Source organism: Corvus kubaryi, unplaced genomic scaffold (genome assembly GCF_017639235.1).
Source record: "Corvus kubaryi isolate FWS band 111438036 unplaced genomic scaffold, C.kubaryi_AGA036_p1.0 split3-131, whole genome shotgun sequence".
Lineage (NCBI taxonomy): Eukaryota > Metazoa > Chordata > Aves > Passeriformes > Corvidae > Corvus > Corvus kubaryi.
In genome coordinates, this window is record NW_024582083.1 from 4,696,694 (window position 1) to 4,718,749 (window position 22,056).

The window sequence follows — 22,056 nt, forward strand, 5'->3', positions numbered from 1 at the left end:
CAGGGTAAACACAGATTGCTTTATTAAAAAACAATTTGATACCATGCAAAAAGCAGAGCATAGTTCACTTTTAGTCAGACCATTGAGCTAAGATTCTTTTTATGTCTACGTTACATGAAAAATTGATCTGGTAAGAAGTTTTAGAAACAGAAAAAAACCCAGCTAAACAGAAGCTAATGAACTTAAAAAAGTTCCACAGCTTTACCAGACAGGATGCATTCAATTTTACCACTAAATCACAAATACGCATATTCTGTGTAGTAGAATAGTAAAAACTGAAATAGAAAACAGTGAGATAGCTTTTTGCAACCCCAGCAGAAATTGTCATAGTTTTTGCTTACTTTTGACAGGAGTTTGTACTTGATACTTATCTTTCTTAAAAAAATTCATGTGTCTGCACACCATTAACAAACTTTATAGAAATATTTTAAGACAAGATATCAAGCACGTTGTTTTTCTAATTCTGAATTCTGTTCATAACATCAGAATGGTAAATTCTTAATATTATGATTTAAAATATTGTTAATAACGTATCAAAATAATTTACATAAACTCTTTTATTTATAACTAGTTCATCATCACAAAGCAACCCACATTATCAAACCACATGTTATTAGTACCTATGTCTCATGGAGACAAGTAATTTTCATAGAATAATAGAATCAATAAAGTTGGAAAAGACCTCCAAGATCACCAAGTCCAACCTTTCACCAAACATGACCATGCCAACAAAACCGTATCACTAAGTGCTGCATCCAGTCTTTTATGGAACACTTCCAGAGATAGTGACTCCACCGTCTATCTTCCTGGGCAGCCTATTCCAATGCTTGACCACACTTCCAGTGAAGAAACTCCTCCTGATGTCCAACCTGAACTTCCCTTGGCACAGCTTGAGGCCGTTTCCCCTTGTCCCATCACTGGTTGCCTGGGTAAAGAGGCCGCCCCCTACCTTGCTACAACCTCTTTTCAGGCAGTTGTAGAGAGCAATATGGGCCCCCAAGCCTCCTTTTCTCCAGGCTGCACAACCCCAGCTCCCTCAGCCGCTCCTAGGATTTACTCTTTAGACCCTTCACTCACTCTGTTGCTCTTCTCTGGACACGCTCCAGCCCCTCAATGTCTTTCTTGTACTGAGGAGCCCAGAACTGGACACAGCACTCGAGGTGTGGCCTCACCACTGCCGAGTACAGGGGAACAATCACTGCCCTGGTCCCACTGCCAACACTGTTCCTGATACAAGCCAGGATGCCATTGGCCTTCTTGGCCACCTGGGCACTGCTGGATCATGTCCAGCTGGCTGTCAACCAGCACAGACAAGCTGACTATGCAGGAAGTTAGCAGTGTAACAGTGACTGCACGGTGTACTGTTATAGGGCAATCACAACCTTTACTGGCATACGCTAGCTGGTACAGTGACATAAGCACTCTAGAAAGCAAGCTATGGATGTTCCCAAACCTCTTTCAGAAATGAATCCTGGAGGATTCAGCTGCAGCAATTTGAGACATTACCACTCAGCTCCCAGGACTGAACCTTCTACGTTCATAATCCACAATGCAACCTTCAAAGTAACAATCACCTGGATTTTACCAATCTTCGTGTGATTGACTGCCTGAGTTATCTGAAGATAGAGCAGCCATGGCAGAAGGCTTGTAGGTAGGACAGGTAGAAAACTTACCTTAAGCCATTAGAGATATATTCAGTAGGAGTTTCTCTGACAAAAGCTTGCTGTGGCCTGCAGTGAACACTGTGCTACAACATGCTCTGAGGATCCAGTGAAAGAAGTGAATAAATCATTTTCTTGATGCAGTTCAATAGCAGGCCATTACAGATAGCTATTCTAGTTTGAATGGTTTATTTCCATCTTTTAAAGATATCAATTTGAAACAGAAAGCAACAATCAATGTAAGGCACAGTACACAAGCATCTAAACAACTTTACTAATGCATTAAGGTGTGCTTTTATTACCCAATGATTTTATTTAAGTGGACAGAGAATTAAAGTGACAAGACATACTCTTTTTACTTCCTCCCCCCTTTTGCCATTTCCTAGCTCAAGTTTAGCAAAGATTCCACCAAATGATCAGCAAGCTGTCAATTTAAGAGAATGATCAAACAGATCTTCAAATACCTGTGGAATAATCCTCATGATGCCAAAGTTCTGTTACAAATGAATTCCGGTGTTTCTAGACACAAAGTGACAAAACCCAAAGCTGTAGGTACTGTCACACTAGGCATTCAACTGCTCCTTTGCAGAGGTAAATGTGCTATAGGACAGGGTGAGTGCACAGCATATTGGTGACAAGGAAATCACTGTGATTATGATTCATAACTTATCTTCCCCTACAAAAAACACATGACAGGAAGATCTCCAATTGTCTTCACATCCAGTCAGAGTTAATCAAAATTCCTTGAAGGTCTGTACTACCAGGGATGCTTGCATGTACTCTCAATTCTCAGATGTTGTGGAACAAGTTAGAATGGTCCATAAGGACTTCTTACCTCTTCATTAAAGGCTCTCTACTACTCTTTAACCCCCCTTCCTTGCTTGCCAGCATTTTCATGCAATTTTCTTTTCAAGAGAAAAGAAAACTTGGACTAAATCTTAGAAAGACAATTAAATATTCTCAATGTAAGTCTTGTGTAGAGTCATAGTTCCACTTCCAGCCTGTTATTCCAGATGTCAGACAAATATATTTTTAAATGGCAATGCGAAGGGCCTGTTCAATGGTTACTATTCATCACTTCTGGCTACTCAGTTCTTAGGAAAACAAGCAGACCATAAGAGCCATTAGATGCTTGAAACAACCATTTTAAGAAGTAAGTGTGCCCTAAGGACAAGTGTCCTCTTCTAGGTTGAGATGTTAATAGGACAAAAGAAATTAAATGCAATCTACTACTTGCTCAGTTGGTCGACTTAGCAAGGGGCTTGAAACCATGAAGTGAAACTGAGTGAATCCTGGAATTTTATTACATGCAGCACCTAGGAAAGAAAGAAAGAAAAAAAAAATTCTAATCTGTTACATTTGGGATTAGTGTATCTGTCATTGTATTTTATCATCTAAAGATCCAGTTACTGATTCTACTACAGTGGTATAATTATTCTTTTACAATCTGTTTAACCCAAGACATCTTGAAAGTATTTAATTTTTAGGTTAAAATACAGTACTACTGACTGCTGTAGTGCAATTAATGTCCTTATACTACAATTCAAAACAGTAACACAAGTCAGGAAAATCTCTCTTTCAATCCTCATTAATTTAATGAGTTCCTTCAACACTAATCTCTTAAACACAGAACTATAGGAAGTAAGAGATCAAAGAATAAGGAAAGCAGTCTACCTAAATAATCCACATTGATTAGCAAATTGTACTTCCTACTGATCTAAGAGTTTACTAATGAGATGCCAGGTGCAATGACTACCCTTAGATTGCTTTGAAGCTATGCTTAACATTCAAATACTCCCTCCATTATGCCATATCTAGGGAAGGCAAAGCAGTCTTTTTTTAAAACCTTCAAATTAATCATATACAGTCCAGGAAAACAAATGAAGGTTGTAAATATTTTTAGGTTTTGCCAAGACTTCCATAAATTTTGTGAAAGTCTAAGACATAAAAATGCAAAATTAAATTATCTCCAGTTTGCACTAGGACACAGCTGCCCTGCTAACCAGCATTCCATACTATGAATGGTCAGTACTTCTGCAGTCTTCTTTAAAATCTACAAACAGTTTTGTACATCTGTGATCTCGTAAGAGTCAAGCACCTTTGTCTGAAAAACAAAATACATACCATAACTTCCAGTTGTATTTGCACAAATGATAGCACCAAAGAACTTTGGAGCATACTTCTGGATTCTGGAAATAACTTTCTGACAGGCTACTGTTGGGTCTGTTCCCATCCTCATATATTCCACAGCTTGATAACTAAAGAAAAGACAACCCCATACCCAGAAAATAGGCATACTCAGGTTATATAATTTAAAATACCACTGAAGAGACCCTGTTTCTTTGACCAGTGGAAACACATGATAAATAATTTTTAGGCCAACTTCATATGGGCAATTATTACTCAAGTTCTACATAAAAAGCAATTAAAAACAAGACTAAAAAGGACTACAAGATGTCATCTATACCATCTATCATTCTATGGCAGGTCAAGTCAAGACGGAATGGTGATCATTTGCAGTAGAAGCAGCTAAGCAAAAGATCAGTTAAAGAACTGTAAGGAGCAGCGGCTTAGAGTAGCTTCTATTTTTCATTATATTATTAAGTTTGACATTAGAAGTAATTGCTAGTTTTCAAAAAGGCTAAAGCCAAGATAATTTTTTGAGAAAACTGAGTATTACATTATTGATAAATTACTGATTTCAGTAAGCATTAAAAAAATCTTTCAGAAAAAAATTAAGTTTCTGAAAACATAAAAATTGACATATTTTCTTTATTTTATGAATACAAAGGCACCATGTTTTGATCAGGAATTCGAGCCACTTTCAAACTTTTTACAGTGATGAAAAAAAGTCTAAGAGTAATCAAAATGAATTTCCTTTATATCTAAAGGAATTGCTTGAGATGAACTGTTTGCATTTCCAAAATGTCCTGAGAGGTAAAAAATTACTTATGTTGCCATTTTCTTTCAGAACCTGAAGATTAAATAATAACTCATGACATAACTTATAAGCAAACAACATTCGATCACTTTGATGAAAGATGCATATACCAAGACCTACTCTTTCTTACACTAAGACATCTACAGAGTGCATCAATTACAAATGTTACCAAAGTACCACAGAAAAGAACATATCTTCTATTTTCAGACTCCCTATTATCTTTGATTTATTCTAACAATCAAATAGGTTCAGATTATCTAAAGATAACTATCTGCATTTAAAGCTATATTTCACAGGGGTCTCTTCATTATCAAAAACTCAACAAGAAGTTACCTCTTCAAAGAAGGCATACAGAAAATATTAGCAATTTTTCCCCTTTCTTTGACACTTCCTTCACTTCTGGGAGGTTATTTCTAGTCTTTATTTTTTTCATGTGAGAGTATCTAAATATCATGGAGCTAGTAAAAATCTTTATCTATGAGGAATCAGTAATTAACCACCTAGTCTGGTGGTTAACCCACTGGTGCCGACATGAAATGTTGTAAGCATTACAGACAAACACTTCAGGCTGCTTAAGAGCAATCTAAGCTTTTACTGACTAACCTTATAGTGGAGACAAATTCACTACTAGTCTTGGTATGTTATATGATGAGACAGATAATTCATGAAGTTGTCAACTGCCTTGTATTTGAAAGACTGGCTTGGAACAGCTTGAAATTCACTGACGACATCTGTAATAAATATGCAACAGCTACCAGGCTTTCTTGGCTGCCAGAGTTTCAGAAAAGTCGCCTGAGCAATATGAAGGCCACTTCTTTATTATCCTTCAAGCATCAGTGCCCATTATGTTCAGCATGGATTTCCATAATTCATTCCTGCTGAGATCGACACACAAAGATGCTCATGAAGAGAACCATGTCTTACAGAGTTTATGCAACCACGGTGACAACACTAAAGCACCTCTTTCAGTTTCAAATTACATGCAATTACAAAGGATTGCTGCAGTGACACCTCCTGAGTGAGCTGAGACCCACGCCTCATCCTTTCTACAATTTATGATACTTTCCCACAACAAAATTCTTTGGAGAAGAAAGCTAACTAGTTCTGCTAAAAAGCATACAGGTTGGAAATATACTCATTACATGCTGCCTGTTTGCTCACAGCTTGGCAGTATTAAGGGAGCTGTCATCAAGATATTTAAGTCCCTTCTTTTAAGACAGATCATAAGAATAACTTGATTCTGCTACTGTTCTTTCCCCTTCCAATCCTTCCACTGCCACTTCAGCAGCCACTAAGTCGGACCATATTTTTAATCAATTTCTTCATTTGCTGCAGAAATCTAGCAAAGTCTGCCCTAAGGACAAACCTGGGTAAGAAGCGCATCATGATGTCACCATCCCCCGTGGCTGCAGCTCCTCCAGCTGTACTATCTGCATAGGATCCCGCTCCAGCTATCGGAGAATCTCCAACACGTCTGTGGTGAACAATGAAAAATAAAAACCAAACTTTGTCATCCTTACTGCCTCCAGCTGGCTTAGTATTAAACCCACAGGAGAGCAGAACAGGTAAAAAGGTCAACCCACTGCAGTCAAAAGTATTGTCTTTAAACTACCAGTAAAAGTGATCTGTGATAACCTGACTGACCTGAGGCTTAATCCACCTACAATGCACAACTGTCTGTTATTATACCGACTATAGTTAAGCCAGTGAGGTTTACCCTGTGGGCAACACTAAGCAGCTGGGGACATTAATATGTTCAGTAACTTGTTGCTAAATCCAGAAGTTGTCTGACTTGGTTGACAGACAGTAATCCTAACTGTGTAGAAACAGTATCTCAAAGGCGAAACACAAACCTGGGGCTCTGATTTTATGTACATTTCTTAGGAGACTGTGCACCTCTCCAAAATGCTTATTTGTCTCTGGTGCCTTGCCTTTCAAGTTGTCTCACAACTGTGCCAGTTGTTTGTGTCTCTGTATGGTGAATTAAGCAAGCTGAAAAGCAAGCATTTCCTCAAATAAGCACACATAGTCTTGCAACTAAATCAGCTTCTCAGTATTAGGATCTATGGCAAGTGCACAAAAACAAGCAAAGCCATTTTGTGATCTAAAGGTTAATGTTTTACACCCCAATGACAAGTTTAACGTAGGAAACAAGGTGGAGAAAAGAGCTTTTTTGTAAAATCAAGAGATACTAACCCTGGAATTTTGTGGATTGCACCATTAGTAGACGTCCCAGAAGCAACGGTTCCACTCACACCGATTACAACCATACCTACGATTTTCAACAGGGAAAAATCACATTCAGAAATACTACTAACGAATTTATTTAATTGGCACTATGCTTATCAAACAGAACCACAATGCCCAGACTATTCAAACTACTGATATCCTGAAGTACAAGAGTGGTACTCTTTAGGAAAACAAGTTCTTTTTAAAAGAGATTTGGAAACTTTTAGGATATATTACAAGAGCTCAAAAAGGAATGTGAAACAGTAAGTGCCACACTGTTCAGAGCTATATGTTGCTGCTGCCCAAGCAGCCACTGCCTCCTGATACACACCTTTGCTAACCAGTAGAGAACAAGTACCTGGTGTCACCACACCAAGCACCAATATCATCAGAACAACAAAGTTTGGAAATTATAAACAATGCTTGAAGGAAATTTAAAAAAAAGTCAGATGCATGAGCTTATATTTGGCAGAAGATGACATACTGCCTACCACAGTAACTAGAATTATATGACAGGCAACCAAATGTATGGATGTGTCTACCCCTTGCTAATTTTGTGTGAAAGAAAGCCACTGCCTCATACTAAAGAAGTTTAGATTGTCACTTGGAATCAGACTTGGGATCAGCTGCTTCTCCATTGAGCAACACTTTACCTCCATAGAGCAGGAGAGGGCATGAATTGCTGCTAGCGTAAAAGTCCAGTACAAACTGAGAGCCAAGAAGCAGAATTTGATGAGCTGAATTCTGTTTCTCTGACCTCACTAAGCACAGAAAAGACCTCTTCCCACAGAAAAGCTTCCTGACCAGCAAAAAGACTGGAAGGGCATTAGTTCCTACCAATGTCCTAAATGCATGCTGAATGAAGACTCTTAAAATGTGCTACTCACAGAGATATTTCATATGTAAAACAGTGGGGTGGGAGAACTTGAAATACTAATACAAAATACCATCATTTACTACAAAACAGCTTAGGACTACTTAATGGTAGATGAGTTCTTGAATTGTATTTAGCAGATTCCTCTCTCCTGACACTCCACATTTCTGAGTTTTCCAGCACTTACTGAAGACTGTTTACCCCAGTAAGTAAGCTAGCTATCAACTTAAGAATTTGGTAGGTCACCTGACTTTTGTAGACCATTAATTGATTATTAGTAGGATGAACTAGAAACAAAGGAGAAAGAGTCACACTTGAAACAAGTTGTTAATTCTTGGTATTGTAAAGACCATCAGACAGAAAGTTCTGGATTGCTAAACTGAGAAAAAACCAAACTAAACCAAAAAGTGCAAGTTTCAAGACTACAAAATATAAAGCTTTGAAAGACATGAATCTGTAACTGCTCTAGTCCTTCGTCTGATCTGCTCATTAATCAACTTATAGGCTTAGCAATTAACTGTCCTCAATTAGTAAACTCTCAGAAGTTTTTGGGACTACTACTGCTAACCTGTTTTAAGCATATTAGTTTCTGTAGAAATTTACTGATCTAGAAAAAAGCCAGAATAAATGAAAAATGAAAGCAAACTTTGTTTTATAAGCTTAAGAAGTGTGACAAATACTGCTTTTAGTTGGCAACAGGACTAATGGTTTACTCATTTCTCCTACCACTGCAAGGCCTTTTAAGTTGGTCTGACAGCAACAACATAATCAAGATAAACATAATTATTTTTAACTTAATCAGTTTTTAAAGCAACCACAGCTGCCCAAGCAATTACGCCAAGGTATCTGTGGGAAAAGCAGTAGGACAATGAACAACAGCTAAGGGCAAAAAATGAAGCAAGTGGCTGTACGGTCAGTGAACTGGAAAAAAACCAAAAACAAATCCTGCTTTTAGGCACTCCATCCTAACACATAAGTAACAGAATCTTGAAACCACTACAAACAGGAAATAATTCCTATATGAAATACTTTCCTTTAAATCAGAATGACTTAGTCATTAGAGGAATGAGAGAAAACAAAGATCAGCATCAGAGTTACCAAAAGTTGTTACCAATAGTATCATGGTTACGAATGCTTCTTTTTGAGCTGGTCTGTTCTTCTTTGTAAGTTACTTCTTCAGGCCGTTTATATGGTCCACAGGATTTTGAAGAGTCCGGCACCACATTCTGTAATTAGTTTGTGATTTGAATGAATAATATAGCATGTTCAATACAGATAAATTTAAAAATACTCCAATCAATACCTATGATCTACCATACAGGCATAAGATGCCCAGTACTTAAACCACAGAGATGTACTGAGATCCCACAAATTGTTTTGCTTAATGAATAAAGACTGATACTTGGTATTATACAGCAAAAAGATTTTCCTACTGGAAAAGTTATGTTGTTCAAATTAAAGACTCTCCTTTTCTCAACTGACCAGTCAAAAAAACCCCAAAACCAGTGTACAAACATGTAAAAATCTGTAACACCCGAAGCAAAAAAAAAAACCCCATCCAAACAAGCCAAACAGGTAAGTTTAATGGACATCTGCACTAACCTGATGTATTCACAGGTCTGCAAAAAGCCTCTCAGCTAACTATTTAAAGACCTTAATTGCTACTGTAAGGTTTTCTTTCAGAAATTTATACATGCATCAAAAAATACATGCCCTGCTTTGTTTATTTTGGTAAGTCCTGTCCCAATTAAGAACTAAAAAATACCTCCCACACCAAAATACTACTGCAGCAAGGTCAAAACCAGCAGGATCTAAGAAATAAGAACCAGACACACACACTCCCAAGTCTAGCAAGTGCTTAGTAATACCAAGTTTTTCTGTTTAATAAGCAAAACTTCTTTTTCTTCACATGTAAAGTGTAACTTCAATATAAGCTGAAAGGAAGAGGCAGTGCTGCATTACTGACTTTCTAAACCTCCCCCCTTTCACAGCCATCAATTCACTGTACCTTCCAGTAGTTTGGCTGACAGCTTTGATTAAGCCACTCTGAATACAGTGAAAGGGATTTCTGGGTAGTTAAATCTTCATATGGAAACCCCATTCTTACAGCAAACAGGGAAGCTTGAAAAGCAAGAATAAAAAAGAAACATTGATTTATTCACAATTTTATGTATTTTATGATAATGCATTCATGTTGTTTTTTTTAGAAATCAAGAAATTCTACATCCTTTGTGGAGATGAGAAATACATCTTCAGGGAGCAGGATCAGCCATTAGAGTGATGTAGAACTGCAGTAGCCAACTCTCACTTCACAGGCATTAACATAAAAGTTTTCCCATTGAAAGAGAAACAAATTCAACTCTGTAAATCAACTGGACGCAAATAAAAGTGTGGAGCAAGAATGGCCTAGGCTGTGTGGGTCACAGAAATAAGTAAGTCATATAAATATATTTTCCTTAAAAAGCTAGTTTTCTTATTAAATATAAGTAACATAGAAGCACAAAGTTTGCCATTAAAACTCTGATAATTGAAAACAATCCACCAGCTTACATAACATTTCACTCCTTCCTTGCAGCTTTAAAAGCAACTGCATCCTTGTTTTGAAAATTAATGTAGTACATGCCAAGAGAAAAAGAAATGTGAAAGAAATACCAACACAAGCAATGAAAGAATGCTACATTTCTAAGAATGACTTTTATCATTAGGCAAAGGGAAAAAAGATCAACTCTTCTTTCATCTTTTAGCTGTAGATACCTTTGATATTACCCAGTAACAGATAGTGTTGCTAGGTTCAGATGCTTGAATTTTTATTATCAACCCTTGATAATAATGTCACTATAATACACAGCTGAACAAACTTATTGAGTCCAAGAATTAAGAGAAGCCTTCAAATATTTCTGGACTGCTTTTCTATGTTTTTCTTAAAAACTGACACAATTAAAGTACCTTAGCACTCAGAGGAAAAGAAAACTGACAGCTTCAATTAACAGATACTTTTTTTCCCCCTTACAGAACAAGCAGGCATGATTTGGGGTTTTTTTTGTTTGCATTTTTTTTGCAAGATAAGACTGTGCTTGTGCATGTTTGTCAGGAATACTTTTATAATTTTTGAAACATTGTTTCTATTTCAAGAAGCAGAGTTCCTCATTTTTACACTCTGAACTGTTTACTTGGATTATTGGTCTATTACAAGAACAAGAAGAGAAAAAGGTCACCATGATTATGAAGCTTTCCCATCTGTTAGAGACAAACAAGAAAATTTCTTGGCAATAACCAAAACAGGTTTTTTCCTTCACTTGTAATCATCCTGCACTGAATATTCCTCACCAGACTCTCTACACTAAGATATGTAGCCTTTATTGCTAGTTTTCTAAGACTTCCCCAAAAAAATTAAGGCAACAAATGGAGAAAGCAGTTCTTTTAACAATGCAAGAACTGATGAGTGTGGTTATCTGTATCTGTTCAACAGAAGCTACACCACTGTCAAGAAGAAGACCCAGGGAACTGGGTCAGCTGGTCAGCCTCACCTTGATCGCTGAGAAAATGGAACAAATAACCCTGGAAATAATTTCTGAGCACATGAAGGACAAGTACGTGATTAGGAATAGTCATCATGGCTTTGCAAAAGGGAAGTCCTGCTTCATCACCCTGATAACCCTCTATGATGAAACAGTTCAGTAGATGAGAGGAGAGCAGTGGCCATTGTGTACCTTGACTTCTGTAAGGCTCTTGACACTGGCTCCTATAAGATGCCCAAAGAGCAAGTTGATGAAGTATGGACTGGATGAGCAGACAGTGAGGACTGAAAACCGGCTTAAGGGCTTAGCTCAGAGGGTTGTGATCAGTGGTAGGAAGTGCAGTTGGAGCCAGTAACTAGCAGTGTCTCACTGGGGTTAATACAGTGTCCATAAAACAACCTGGCCAGACAAGGTTTGGTTCTGACGGGCAGCAAGGTTGAGTGACAGCCAGCAACATGCCCTTGCATCAAAGGCAGGTAACAGTGCAAGCTGGGCTCCAGCATTATAAGAGTGCTGCCAGCAGGTCAAAGGAGTCATCTTTTCCTTTACTCAGCCCTGGCAAGGCCACACAATGGAGTACTGGGTCCAGTTCTGGGCTTCTCACTACAGGAGAAACATGGACATGCTGGAGACAGCCTAGCAAAGGACCACAAAGATGACTAAGGGACTGGAACATCTCTCCAACGAGGAAAGGCTGAGAGAGCTGGGACTGTTCAGCCTGGAGAAAAGAAGGCTCAGGGGGGATGTCATCACTGTATATAAATAACTCAAAGGAAGGTGCAAAGAGAACAGTCAGTCTGGTTTCAGTGCTGCTCAGTGACAGAACCAAAGGCAATGGGCACAGACTGAAACATGAGGTTCCCTCTGAACAACAAGAAACACCTTGAGTGTGATCAGTGGCACAGGTTGTAGAGTCTCCATCTCTGGAGATATTCAAAAACATCTGGACAGAGTCCTGGGCATCCAGATGTAGGTGGCCCTACTGGAGCAGGGGGGCTGAACCAGAAGACCTCAAGTCCTTACCAACATCAACTATTCTGTGATTCTGTAATACATCCTCTTCTTTAAGTTGTCTATGTACCAAAGGTTTTAAAATACCTAAATTTCAATTTTTTGAGTCAGAATAAACAGAACTGTTAAGGCTATTCAGGTGTAATTGCATTCTAACAGGTTGAAAAATTGTTTTTAACATCAGAAACAAAATTTTTATATTACTTTCACTAAAGTTTTACACATAGGAACGATGTACAGGACATAAATTTTAAAATTATCAACTCGTTGAAATTAATGCATGCCACAGCTTGTCTCTTCTTTTCTAATGTCAACCACTCATAAAAATGCAACTTTAGAAGACATGCAGACTTCCCTGGATTATATCTCTAAGTATATTCAAATAAAAGTGTAGCTTAGTTATTGGGAGAAAAATATGGAATAACCTCAGCAATTTTGCATCTTGAATAAAAAATGCCTGCAGAGATTCCATGCATTTATATGAAAAGGTTCTACTATTCTAGCTAGCTTTTCTTGTAAATATTTCTATTTAGAAAATAAACTGTTTGTTCTCTCACGTGCCAGTTTGAAGGTTTAAATGTATTTCTTTTTATTCACCATTTCTTTCACCCAAGTTCCAATTTCCCAAAAAAATACATTTCTTCAAAAGAGATAGTTTTTCTCAATTTCTCCACTGCTTTCATTAATTCATTAACATTAAACACCATCTCCAAATTTTATTCAGATAAATCTTCAGCTTTCCCATCTTTCTTTTGCTATTAGTGCCAGACATTTTCTTCTGAGGAAGCTATCACTGACAGTAAGGACTCAGCGTAACAACCTTGTCCACGTGCCTCCACTAGGCAAGGAGATGTCTACTTAGGTTGGAAGACATATTTTAAATCAGCACTTTAATCCTTCTGTTTCTTAATTTTCCTTATCTTTTCTGCTCATTCTACTGATTAAAATTTCAAAATACTGTGGTAACTAGCAATGACAGGCAAATGAGTATTAGGAGTATCTCTCCCTCCACTATTTAACACCTGACCAATTTCCTTTTCTGCACTACCTGTGAAGTATCTCTAAGCAAAGCCACTTGTAATCACGGTCAACTGCCTTAAATTAAACAGAATCTGCAGGTTTCTCTGTTCAGACCTTCTGTCAAACTGTATCCTCACCTCCCAAAATTGTTCCCTTTTACTCCACCAAAAAATTGCTCTTGCACTTACTTCTGTACATGCTAATTCCTTCAAGAATCTTCTATCTTTTCTCATCAATTTCAAAGCACTTGAATCACCATTAATGCTCAGATGTCATTTTCCACACTTATCTCCATATTTCTTTCTGAGCAGGTACAGGCTCAGAGCAGGCTTCTTAAAAGACAAGAAGCCTGTTCACCACTCACATACCTCTGGGGAATGTACATCTCTTTTTGAAACTGGTTTAATTTTACTAACAGCAGCCTGTATTCAAAAAGCTCAACTAAGCCTCCAATTTGTTATTGCTCTTTTGTTGTGCCTGGGAGTACAGCCTTTAATGGGCTTTTTTACATTTAAGTTCTCACTAATACTTTTAGACTATGAAAAACACTAATCATGCCCAATATATACTAAAATATTAAAATTTAACTCTAGTGTCTATTAATTCTGCAATTCCTTTGAAAAAATTACTTCATGGATTTAAATGCTACATTCACATCTAACAGTTTCTATAGTGTCTTTTAATAAATCATCTTTGATAACTTGGATATCAGTAATATTAGCAAAGCCTTAGGATTACAAGTCAATATTTGCAGTTAAGCTGGTCTAAAAATAAACCTATTTCATACACACAGAATGACAGAATAAACACTTTTGAACTATTTGAGTAGATTGATTTGATTGTCAAGGAATTCTTCCACCCATATTACCCAGATTAAAACATGGTAATTCCAACAGGAAGTGTTTTAAAATGAGGGTTTGACTTGGAAACAGTTAAAGGAGTAATTACCTGACTCTCCCACTAGTAATGTATGCTTAGTGTACTCAATGACCTTTCGTGCTACACCAATTGCATTTTTCACACGCCTGAGATCTGCAACAGCCCCGACTTCCATAGTGTTGCTGGAAACAAGGAATATTTAAAACTTATTAAAACTATGAGAATAACTGCACATTTTTTACTAGACAAAATCTGTTCTCACCTAAATCAAAAAGCTTGCTCCTTCAACATAATGCTTTAATTGGTCTGTGCCACAGACAGATGGCATCACACTAGTAGGGAAAGACTGCCTACATATATTGTTTCCTTTCACAGGCATGGAGATGTTGCTCAAGAAACAATACCTCCATTCACAGTAATATTTTCAGTAGAGTCACTATGTTATTACATAAACTCATAACATGAACCACACACTTGCAATTACTTTTTAATCAGGACAGCTTTAAACAGCAAATAAATTATTGAAAACAATTGCTCCAAAAGTGAAATATTTATGGACTGAATGTAAAGGGAAAGCTAACAATGCTGAAAACCATCTGTTTTGCAACTGCTATACCTAGAACTGGATTACTGCACTACAAGTGAAGAGCCATTTCCTATTCTTCCACCAATCAGGTATGTTATTTTTCCTAGTTCCACAAGTTAGCTTGTCCCATAGTCAGCCCCAAAGCAACAAGATCTTGTAACAACCCTTAGGTGCGCTAAAAATTACAGGGATCATTTTTATCTCTGTGCAGTTTCCTTACCCATCCATAATCATTGCATCCAGAGTTGTTTCTCCACTTTCATCTGGGCTTCCTCCGTATCCCACACTCCCATCACACTGATCGATCTCACACTGACCACAGCCTCTCTCGACTGCGTCCAGCTCTGAACCTCCCAACTCTAATACTCTCCAAGCTGTAATAAACACAAATAATTAAATGTCACCAGGGAAAAGAGTTTTCACTACTGTTTTAAAGATGGACGTGATGCAGGTGCACTACATAAGTGGATAAAAACCAGCAAACTATAACTTACCGATTATAGCCAAAATATAAATATAACCAAAAGAATGTAAAGCATTACTTTTCTAAATATTCTTTTTCTTGCATACCTGATTAGTGTTTCTGACTGAGAAACAGAGCTTTTCTTCTGACTGAGATATTATTTACTAACAATCATCACAAGTTCTCTGTATCAAATAACCTTCTCTGCCCAGAACCAATCATTACTTGGTAGCTGCTTTTTTAAAGCCTTCTGGGAGAACAAAGAGGGAAAACCAAATCTTTCATCTCAAAAAAAAAGCAAAAAAAAAGGCCAAAAAAAAAAGATGCCCTCAAAAGCTTTTATGAGAAAATTGTGTCCAACTGCAGAATAAAAAGGTCTAAACCTACATCAACAACTAAGTAAGCACAAAACCAAAGTGAAAATTATATATAAGAAATTAGATCTCCACGTTCCCCTGTTCAACCCTTAGTTTTCTATTCCTCAGGATCTAGATCATGGTGCAGTTTTGTAAGACTATGTCAAACGACATGCCTTGAATACACTGAGTCTGAAGGCATTGCACATACGACATTTCACAAGGTTGGACCTCAGACAAGATCTTCTGAGGTGCCTGAGCTTGCTGGCAGTCTCAGTCCTCCTTATTCCTATTTGTGCTGCCTCTGGCACTCTGTCACCTGACAGACCCAGCACATGGGAGGCAGCAGTTGCACACAGCCCAGCTCTTTCTGGCTGAAGTAAATCAGCTCAAGAAGTAAACCACTGTCTCAACCACCTCAAGAAGCCTCATCATCACAGATGATGCGTGCAACTGCACGAAGTTACTTGCAATAAAGACTTAATACCATGCATCCAACTCCACACATGCTTGCCTCTATTACAAACTTCAGTGTGAGGAGTACTACTCTAATTCCTATTACCTTTATTGCCTTGAGTAGTTTTAGCACAGGCTTTCAGAAGCTGCAAAGCAAGAGCCTTGCAATTTTCATGAGTGTATTTCACTTATGACCAACAGAAGGCTTTACTGATAACTCATTTCACAAGCAAGAATTCTGTAGTAAGGAATTATTTACAACAATTATTTTATTTCAATAAAATAATCTGCAAGTCTTTTAAAATTACTATTCACAGCTAATTTATGTTGCCATAGGAAAATCTGCTTTGACTGTCAACAATGCATCACAAAACATGAGTTTCAAAAAAATAATTTAACTACTTAAATCTTTAGGGGGAAAGAAGGAATCTCAAAAAAAACACCTTTAAAAAACACTGCAAAAAACCACAGGAGTGCAAACCACATTACTAGCAAAACTATGTCTTCAATCTAGCTTTCCCACAGTTAATAACTCCACTCTTTAGTTTTAGGGGGTTTTGGTTGTTTTTTTTAACGTTATCTCCCAACGTGGGAAGTTAAACCATTTGCTTGCAGGCTCTCAGAGGCAGAGAGAAGGAAGGGCGAGCTCCGGGGCTTGGCCCTTCCCATAGGAAAGGTAACCCTTTCCAAGCAGGCCGAGGCACCTCCCGGTGTCTCCCCGCCGGCAGCGGGGCTGGCTCTGAGCCGTGACGGGGGAGCAGCAGCCCGGGCCCTCCACAGCCAGAGCCGCTTGGCACCCGGGTCACAGCCCGCTCCTTCTGCCCACACATCAGCCCGGTCACGCCTGACAGACTCATTTTTCCTAAAGCAGCACCAACACCCAGATCCACCTGGCGGCCCCTCAGCAGCAGGGCACTGCCGGAGGGCACCGAGCCGCGCGGCACAGCACCGCCCCACCCGCTCCGCTCCAGCTCGGGGCCCGCCGGGACACCTGTCTCTGCGGCCGTCCTAAACGCCCAGGTGTTGATGACTACAGGCAGGGCGGCCGCTGAGGCGGCGCCCGCCGGCGTCAACACGGCGAATGAAAAGAGCGCGACCACCGCCCAGTGCCGGCTCCCGTCCCGTCCTGCCGCCATCGCCGCCCGGGCCGGCCCCGCTCGGCCGCCTCCAACCAGGCGGCTCTGGCGGCGCAGGCGCGCTCGGCCTGGCCGTGACTGCGCTGCCCGCGGGCGGTGCGAACGTGGCCGGGCCCGCGGCTGAGCGCAGTCGGGGGTGGAGCTCTGCAGCCCCGTGTCGTGGCAAGGAAAGCTACGCCGTCAGCAAAGGCTGAGGCCCACGCCCACAAATAGGATTTGAGTTTCACAGAATCTTAGAATGATTTGGGTTAGAAGGGTCCTTAAAGATCACCTCGTTCCAACCCCCCTGCCATAGGCAGGGGCACCTTCCAGTAGACCAAATTGTTCAGAGACCCATCCAACCTCGTCTTGAACACTTCCAGGAATGAGGCATCAACAGCTTCCCTGAGCGGCCTGTTCCACCCTCGCAGTAACGAATTCTTCCCTAATATGTAATCTAAACCTGCTCGCTTTCAAATTGAACGCGTTCCCCTTGTCCTGTCACTACGTGCAATTCTAAACAGTCTTGCCTCATCTTTCCAGTAAGTTTCCTTCAGCTACTGGAAAGCTGCAATTAGGTCACCCGGAAGCCTTTGCTTTTCCAGGCTGAACAACCCCAATTATCTCAACTTTTCCTCATAGGAGAGGTGCTCCATCCCTCTGATCAAGTTAGTGTGGCCTTGCTCTGACAGGTCAATGTCCTTCCTCTGTTGGGGTCCCAGAGAGGTGGATGCAGTGCTTGAGGTGGGATCTCACCAGAGCACAGCAGAGGGGCAGAATCACCTCCCTTGACCTGCTGGCCATGCTGTTTTTGATGCAGCTTTTTTATTGAGTCTGGGTGTCTGTTACATCCAGCCTGCTTGTGCGGGGCCCCCAGCTGCCGATGAGATCGCCAGCAGTGCTGAGTGCAGGAGCTGAGCTGTGGTGGTGTGAGGGGCTGTGCAGCAAGCAGGGCTGTAGGATGGGGATAATCTCCACCTAAACTTATGAGATCCACTTCACGTGCTACCTTGCTAACATGGATGTCTTTCTCAAAAGTGCCTTATGGCACAGGGACATTTCTGTGAAGGGCATGTTTTGGGACCTACTACAGCCAAATAGTTTATGGGAAAATTTGTGAAAAGCCTTGCTTTACAGAAATCATAAAATGTATAACAAGTCATTTCTTAATTCTGCCCCTGGCATCCAAGGTTTTCATTATAAACAATTACCAATAGTTTAAAGCCATTTGACCCTTGTCGTAGCAGTCTGACAGTTTCCAGGTCCAAAGGCTCACCTGCTGTAAGTGCAATTTACTGGCTTGTGTTCAGGGCTGATTATGTTCAAGGACTCTCTGATCATCAACCAGCTATTATATCTGAACAACATGATAAAAAGGTGACTTTTGTTTCTATGTGGATATAAAATCTACTCTTTTTTTTTTTTTTTTTCAAATACCCTTTTGGCTTGTCCTCATTACTGCTTTTCAATATATAATGGGCCAAACTCAATTACAGTTTACCAGCAATTTTGTTGGTCTTGTATTTGTACTAAGAGGGGATACTTGGACCTCATGTGTGACAACCTCAGGTTTGTAGGCACATATAAATTGTGAGTGCACCCAAGCTGGTTTAAGAAGCCCAAAGCAATATTATTTTTATTACAACAAAACATTCCACAGCCTTTGGAATTAAATGATTGCCATGAAAGAAATGTATTATCCTTTATTACAGAAGTCACAAAATAATAAAATACAGTATTGGGTTTGACTTCAGTAATAGCATGGCCTTGGTTTCAGCCATTTCTCAAAAGCAAAACTACAAGTAGTCTAGAGAAACCTTTACTCAGGTAAATGCTGTTAGCTGATTTATTTCTGCTATTACTGTTCTTACTTCTGTTACATATTTCTGTGTGAAGCAGTTAGGCAAGGGAGATGGGGCAAAATACAGATCCGAATTAATGTTAGCTGAAGGGAAAAAGAGCAAAATATTTTCAGGAAATAAATTTAGTAATAAGTAAAAAGAAAAATATAATCCAACACATTCATAAAGTGGACACATTAATGATATTTTTCAATACAGTTTTCTTTTAGCGAGATAAAATGGACTGTTATGAAAGAAAACCACTTTAATATGGGTGTCAATCAAGTAAAAGTATTGACTGTGATGGTTTCATCTGCAGGCTGAGCCTGCACAGCTGTGGAGAGAATGTTTTGTATGACTTGAAACAGCATAACATTATGCTTTGAGGCTCATGCAGAAATTCAGTTGGTTTGATTTCTGTGTCATGCTTTCTAACTGGCGCTCAAATGTGAATGACTTCCTGCTAGAAATAAATGCAATTTTGAATCCATGCTTTACTGCATACAATGCTATTTAGTATATTTTTATACTGTGTGTGAACAAACCCACAAAGCAAATACTAGTTTCAGATACACTGTGTAAAACCAGCAGCAAGATCAATAAATCTCTCTTCCTACATGTTGAAAGCTGAGGAGAATTTGAGCAGAGTCTGTCCAAAGCAGCTCTGCAAGTCTGTTCTGGCTACATTCATGGGCTGTTGATTTATGTTCCGTCTCTCACATAAAGTATTTTAAAATTGGTCTTGGGATTTAAAACTTCTGTGTATTTTCTTAAAAATTCCCTTTTTAAAAATTACTAACAAAAAATTGTTTTATATCAGGCCTTCCTACATCAGCAGTGGAAATGCCCCTTCATCTGTTTGTCCCCAATACTTACTGTTATCTTAGAGACTATAGCTAAGGTAAATGGTGATACTAGTAAGCTTTTGCCTCTGCTGCTAAAAAGCAAATCAATGTTTCTGCAAGGAGAATTTTTGTTCAAATGTATATTATTGAAAGAATATTCTAGAGAAAGACTTGTATGGACAAGGGATTACTGAGAGGATCTACAGCAGACAACACTGACTGGATGGCACTGAGTAATTAATGAAAACACAGGAGGAAGTTCACCTCTTTCACTGAGAGGGTCTGTTCCTGCAGTGGCCAAATTCTAACCTCAATTATATCTGTGTGACCTAATCTAGCACCATCTGTTAAAAAATGCGTGCCTAGCTCCTTTTTGCTGTCTCAAATTTTCTCTAAGTGTGCTTTGAAAGCTAATTAAGTATTGTAGTTATATAGTTATGTAATTTGTTTACATTTTAATCTTAATTTTACTTAAATTTTCTAATATTAACATAAACACATGAGAAGAAAACATAAGAATAATTCCCTTAATAAAAGTAATCAAGTTTGATTAGCACTTGCTAATTAAAATGTAGTTTTAAATAACTATGTGTTGTGGTTTTCTATTTTGAGTAGATTTGTAGAGGCACTGTACTCTTGGGTCTTAAAATTCTTTTTTTTTCTCTTTCAGTCCTTTTTTTTTTTCTTCTAGGAATACATGTGTTCACTTATTCACTGAACAACACTGGAAAGAATTAACAGATTTAGATTTATTCATAGTGAGTATCTTTATCAACTACCTCTCAAATCTGTTAGGAAAGACCCTTATGCCTTGTCTCATGCTTGAGAAGAGCTATGTGTAAACATTTTCAAAGCTACTTAGTTATCCTCACCTGAATTCCCCATAAAACTCATCATCAGTGTATGATCTGTCAAAGTGTATAAAATTTGAATCACATGATTACCCAGACCTCTGCTTCCCATACTGTTTCATGTCTTCCCCAACAATCTTTTTCCATGCGTTACATGTTGTCTTTCACTTCTACTGTGAGGTCTTTTGGGTATGGGTTGTCATTTCTTTTTAAGTTTGTACAGCGTATAGCACCAGTGTGATACTTTAGCACTCTCTGATCCTTGGCAATATGTTAATGAGCACTAATATCAATAACGAGAAAAAAATACAGATGCTAATTACAAAAAACAAACAGCCATCAATGATAACTAAAAAATAATTGCAATGCTTCCATTGCCAAATTTCCTTTTATCACTTTTTTTTAAAAATCAGATTCTAAGTTATAGTAGCTTCCTTTATTCCTTTGTAACCTCAAAATAATTATTGTCACATCATGTCACAGAGTAATATGTTCTTACAGTATTATTTTGCTCTGTTGTTGCATTCTGTCTCAAAACAAGTTATGGGTAATATATTTCCTTTTCATAATTTCTATACTGGTCCACTGCTGTAATAAAGTTGTCATATGGAACATGTAATTGACCACATTGCGTTTTTGGAACTGCTTTTGTTTATTACAACTCTTTGTAACTTTCTGATATCTTCATAAATGTAATCCATGGCAATAGTAAACTTCTTGGACAAATACAGCCAGTTACTGTTTGCTTCACCCAAGTCTGAGAGTTACCTTGACATTGTTAAAGTTTACAGTATTGGAAAGAAGCTAACGACAACCTTTTATTATGCAAATATTAATATAGGTATGTGGCAACTTATGATGTCTATATCTGTTTCAAATGGTTTGAATATGCTTACTAAGATTTTAAACAGGATTCTCACTGAATTAGGGTTATCCTACACTACAGTGTGTATCAGCACATTCAACACTGCGATATTTTCATGGTTAGAACATGGAAAAGCAATAAATAGTTGCTTTAGGAGATAATTTACTACGTGTAAGACCCAGCTTTGAAAAGAAAACTGTGTTGTCTGTGCATAGTGCTTTCTCCAAAGTGTTTCTCTGTAGTCTTTTTTAGGACTAATAACACTAAGGACACTAATAATGTCATTCTGTGTGTTTGCCATGTATTCCATTGTACAAACCATCCCCCTTGTTTTATACTGGCTTCCATGTCTCCTACTTAAGTTCAGCCACATAAAGCTTGCTCTAAGTTATCACATCCCCATAATGTTCAGCATAAACTGAAACTTCAGTTCAACTATTGTAAAACTTTGAAGACAGGTTTTAAGAATGCATCTAAGAAGAAATAAAGAGCCAGTTCCTACTCCATGATGTCTGAACTGGATATATCCATAGCACCGCACTGTT

At 38.5% G+C, this 22,056-nt stretch overlaps 1 protein-coding gene across 2 annotated transcripts; it reads right to left on the reverse strand.

The window, feature by feature from the left end:
- On the reverse strand, positions 1 to 17,294 carry AGA (aspartylglucosaminidase). Of its 2 annotated transcripts, XM_042014867.1 has the most exons (9): positions 16,986 to 17,294; positions 14,940 to 15,093; positions 14,203 to 14,315; positions 9,714 to 9,826; positions 8,817 to 8,931; positions 6,799 to 6,874; positions 5,969 to 6,076; positions 3,786 to 3,919; positions 1 to 2,977 (listed from the first exon to the last, which is right to left on the reverse strand). In XM_042014867.1, the coding sequence occupies exons 1-9, from the start codon at positions 17,128 to 17,130 to the stop codon at positions 2,877 to 2,879; spliced, it is 1,059 nt and encodes a 352-aa protein (XP_041870801.1). In that variant the 5' UTR covers positions 17,131 to 17,294; the 3' UTR covers positions 1 to 2,876. The 2 variants fall into 2 exon arrangements, with proteins under 2 accessions (XP_041870801.1, XP_041870802.1); XM_042014868.1 differs by lacking the exons at positions 1 to 2,977; positions 3,786 to 3,919 and adding an exon at positions 3,930 to 5,477.
- Positions 17,295 to 22,056: the final 4,762 nt, after the last annotated feature.

What these genes read in the sequence shown, in the direction of transcription:
- AGA (XM_042014867.1), bottom strand. Translation starts at nt 17,130, where the DNA reads ATGGCGGCAGGACGGGACGGGAGCCGGCACTGGGCGGTGGTCGCGCTC. An exon ending in TCGTAACCATGATACTATTG is followed by an intron (nt 6,875 to 8,816) that starts GTAACAACTTTT and finishes TGAAAATCGTAG; the next exon opens with GTATGGTTGTAATCGGTGTG. An exon ending in ATGATGCGCTTCTTACCCAG is followed by an intron (nt 3,920 to 5,968) that starts GTTTGTCCTTAG and finishes TCTTTTCTTTAG; the next exon opens with TTATCAAGCTGTGGAATATA.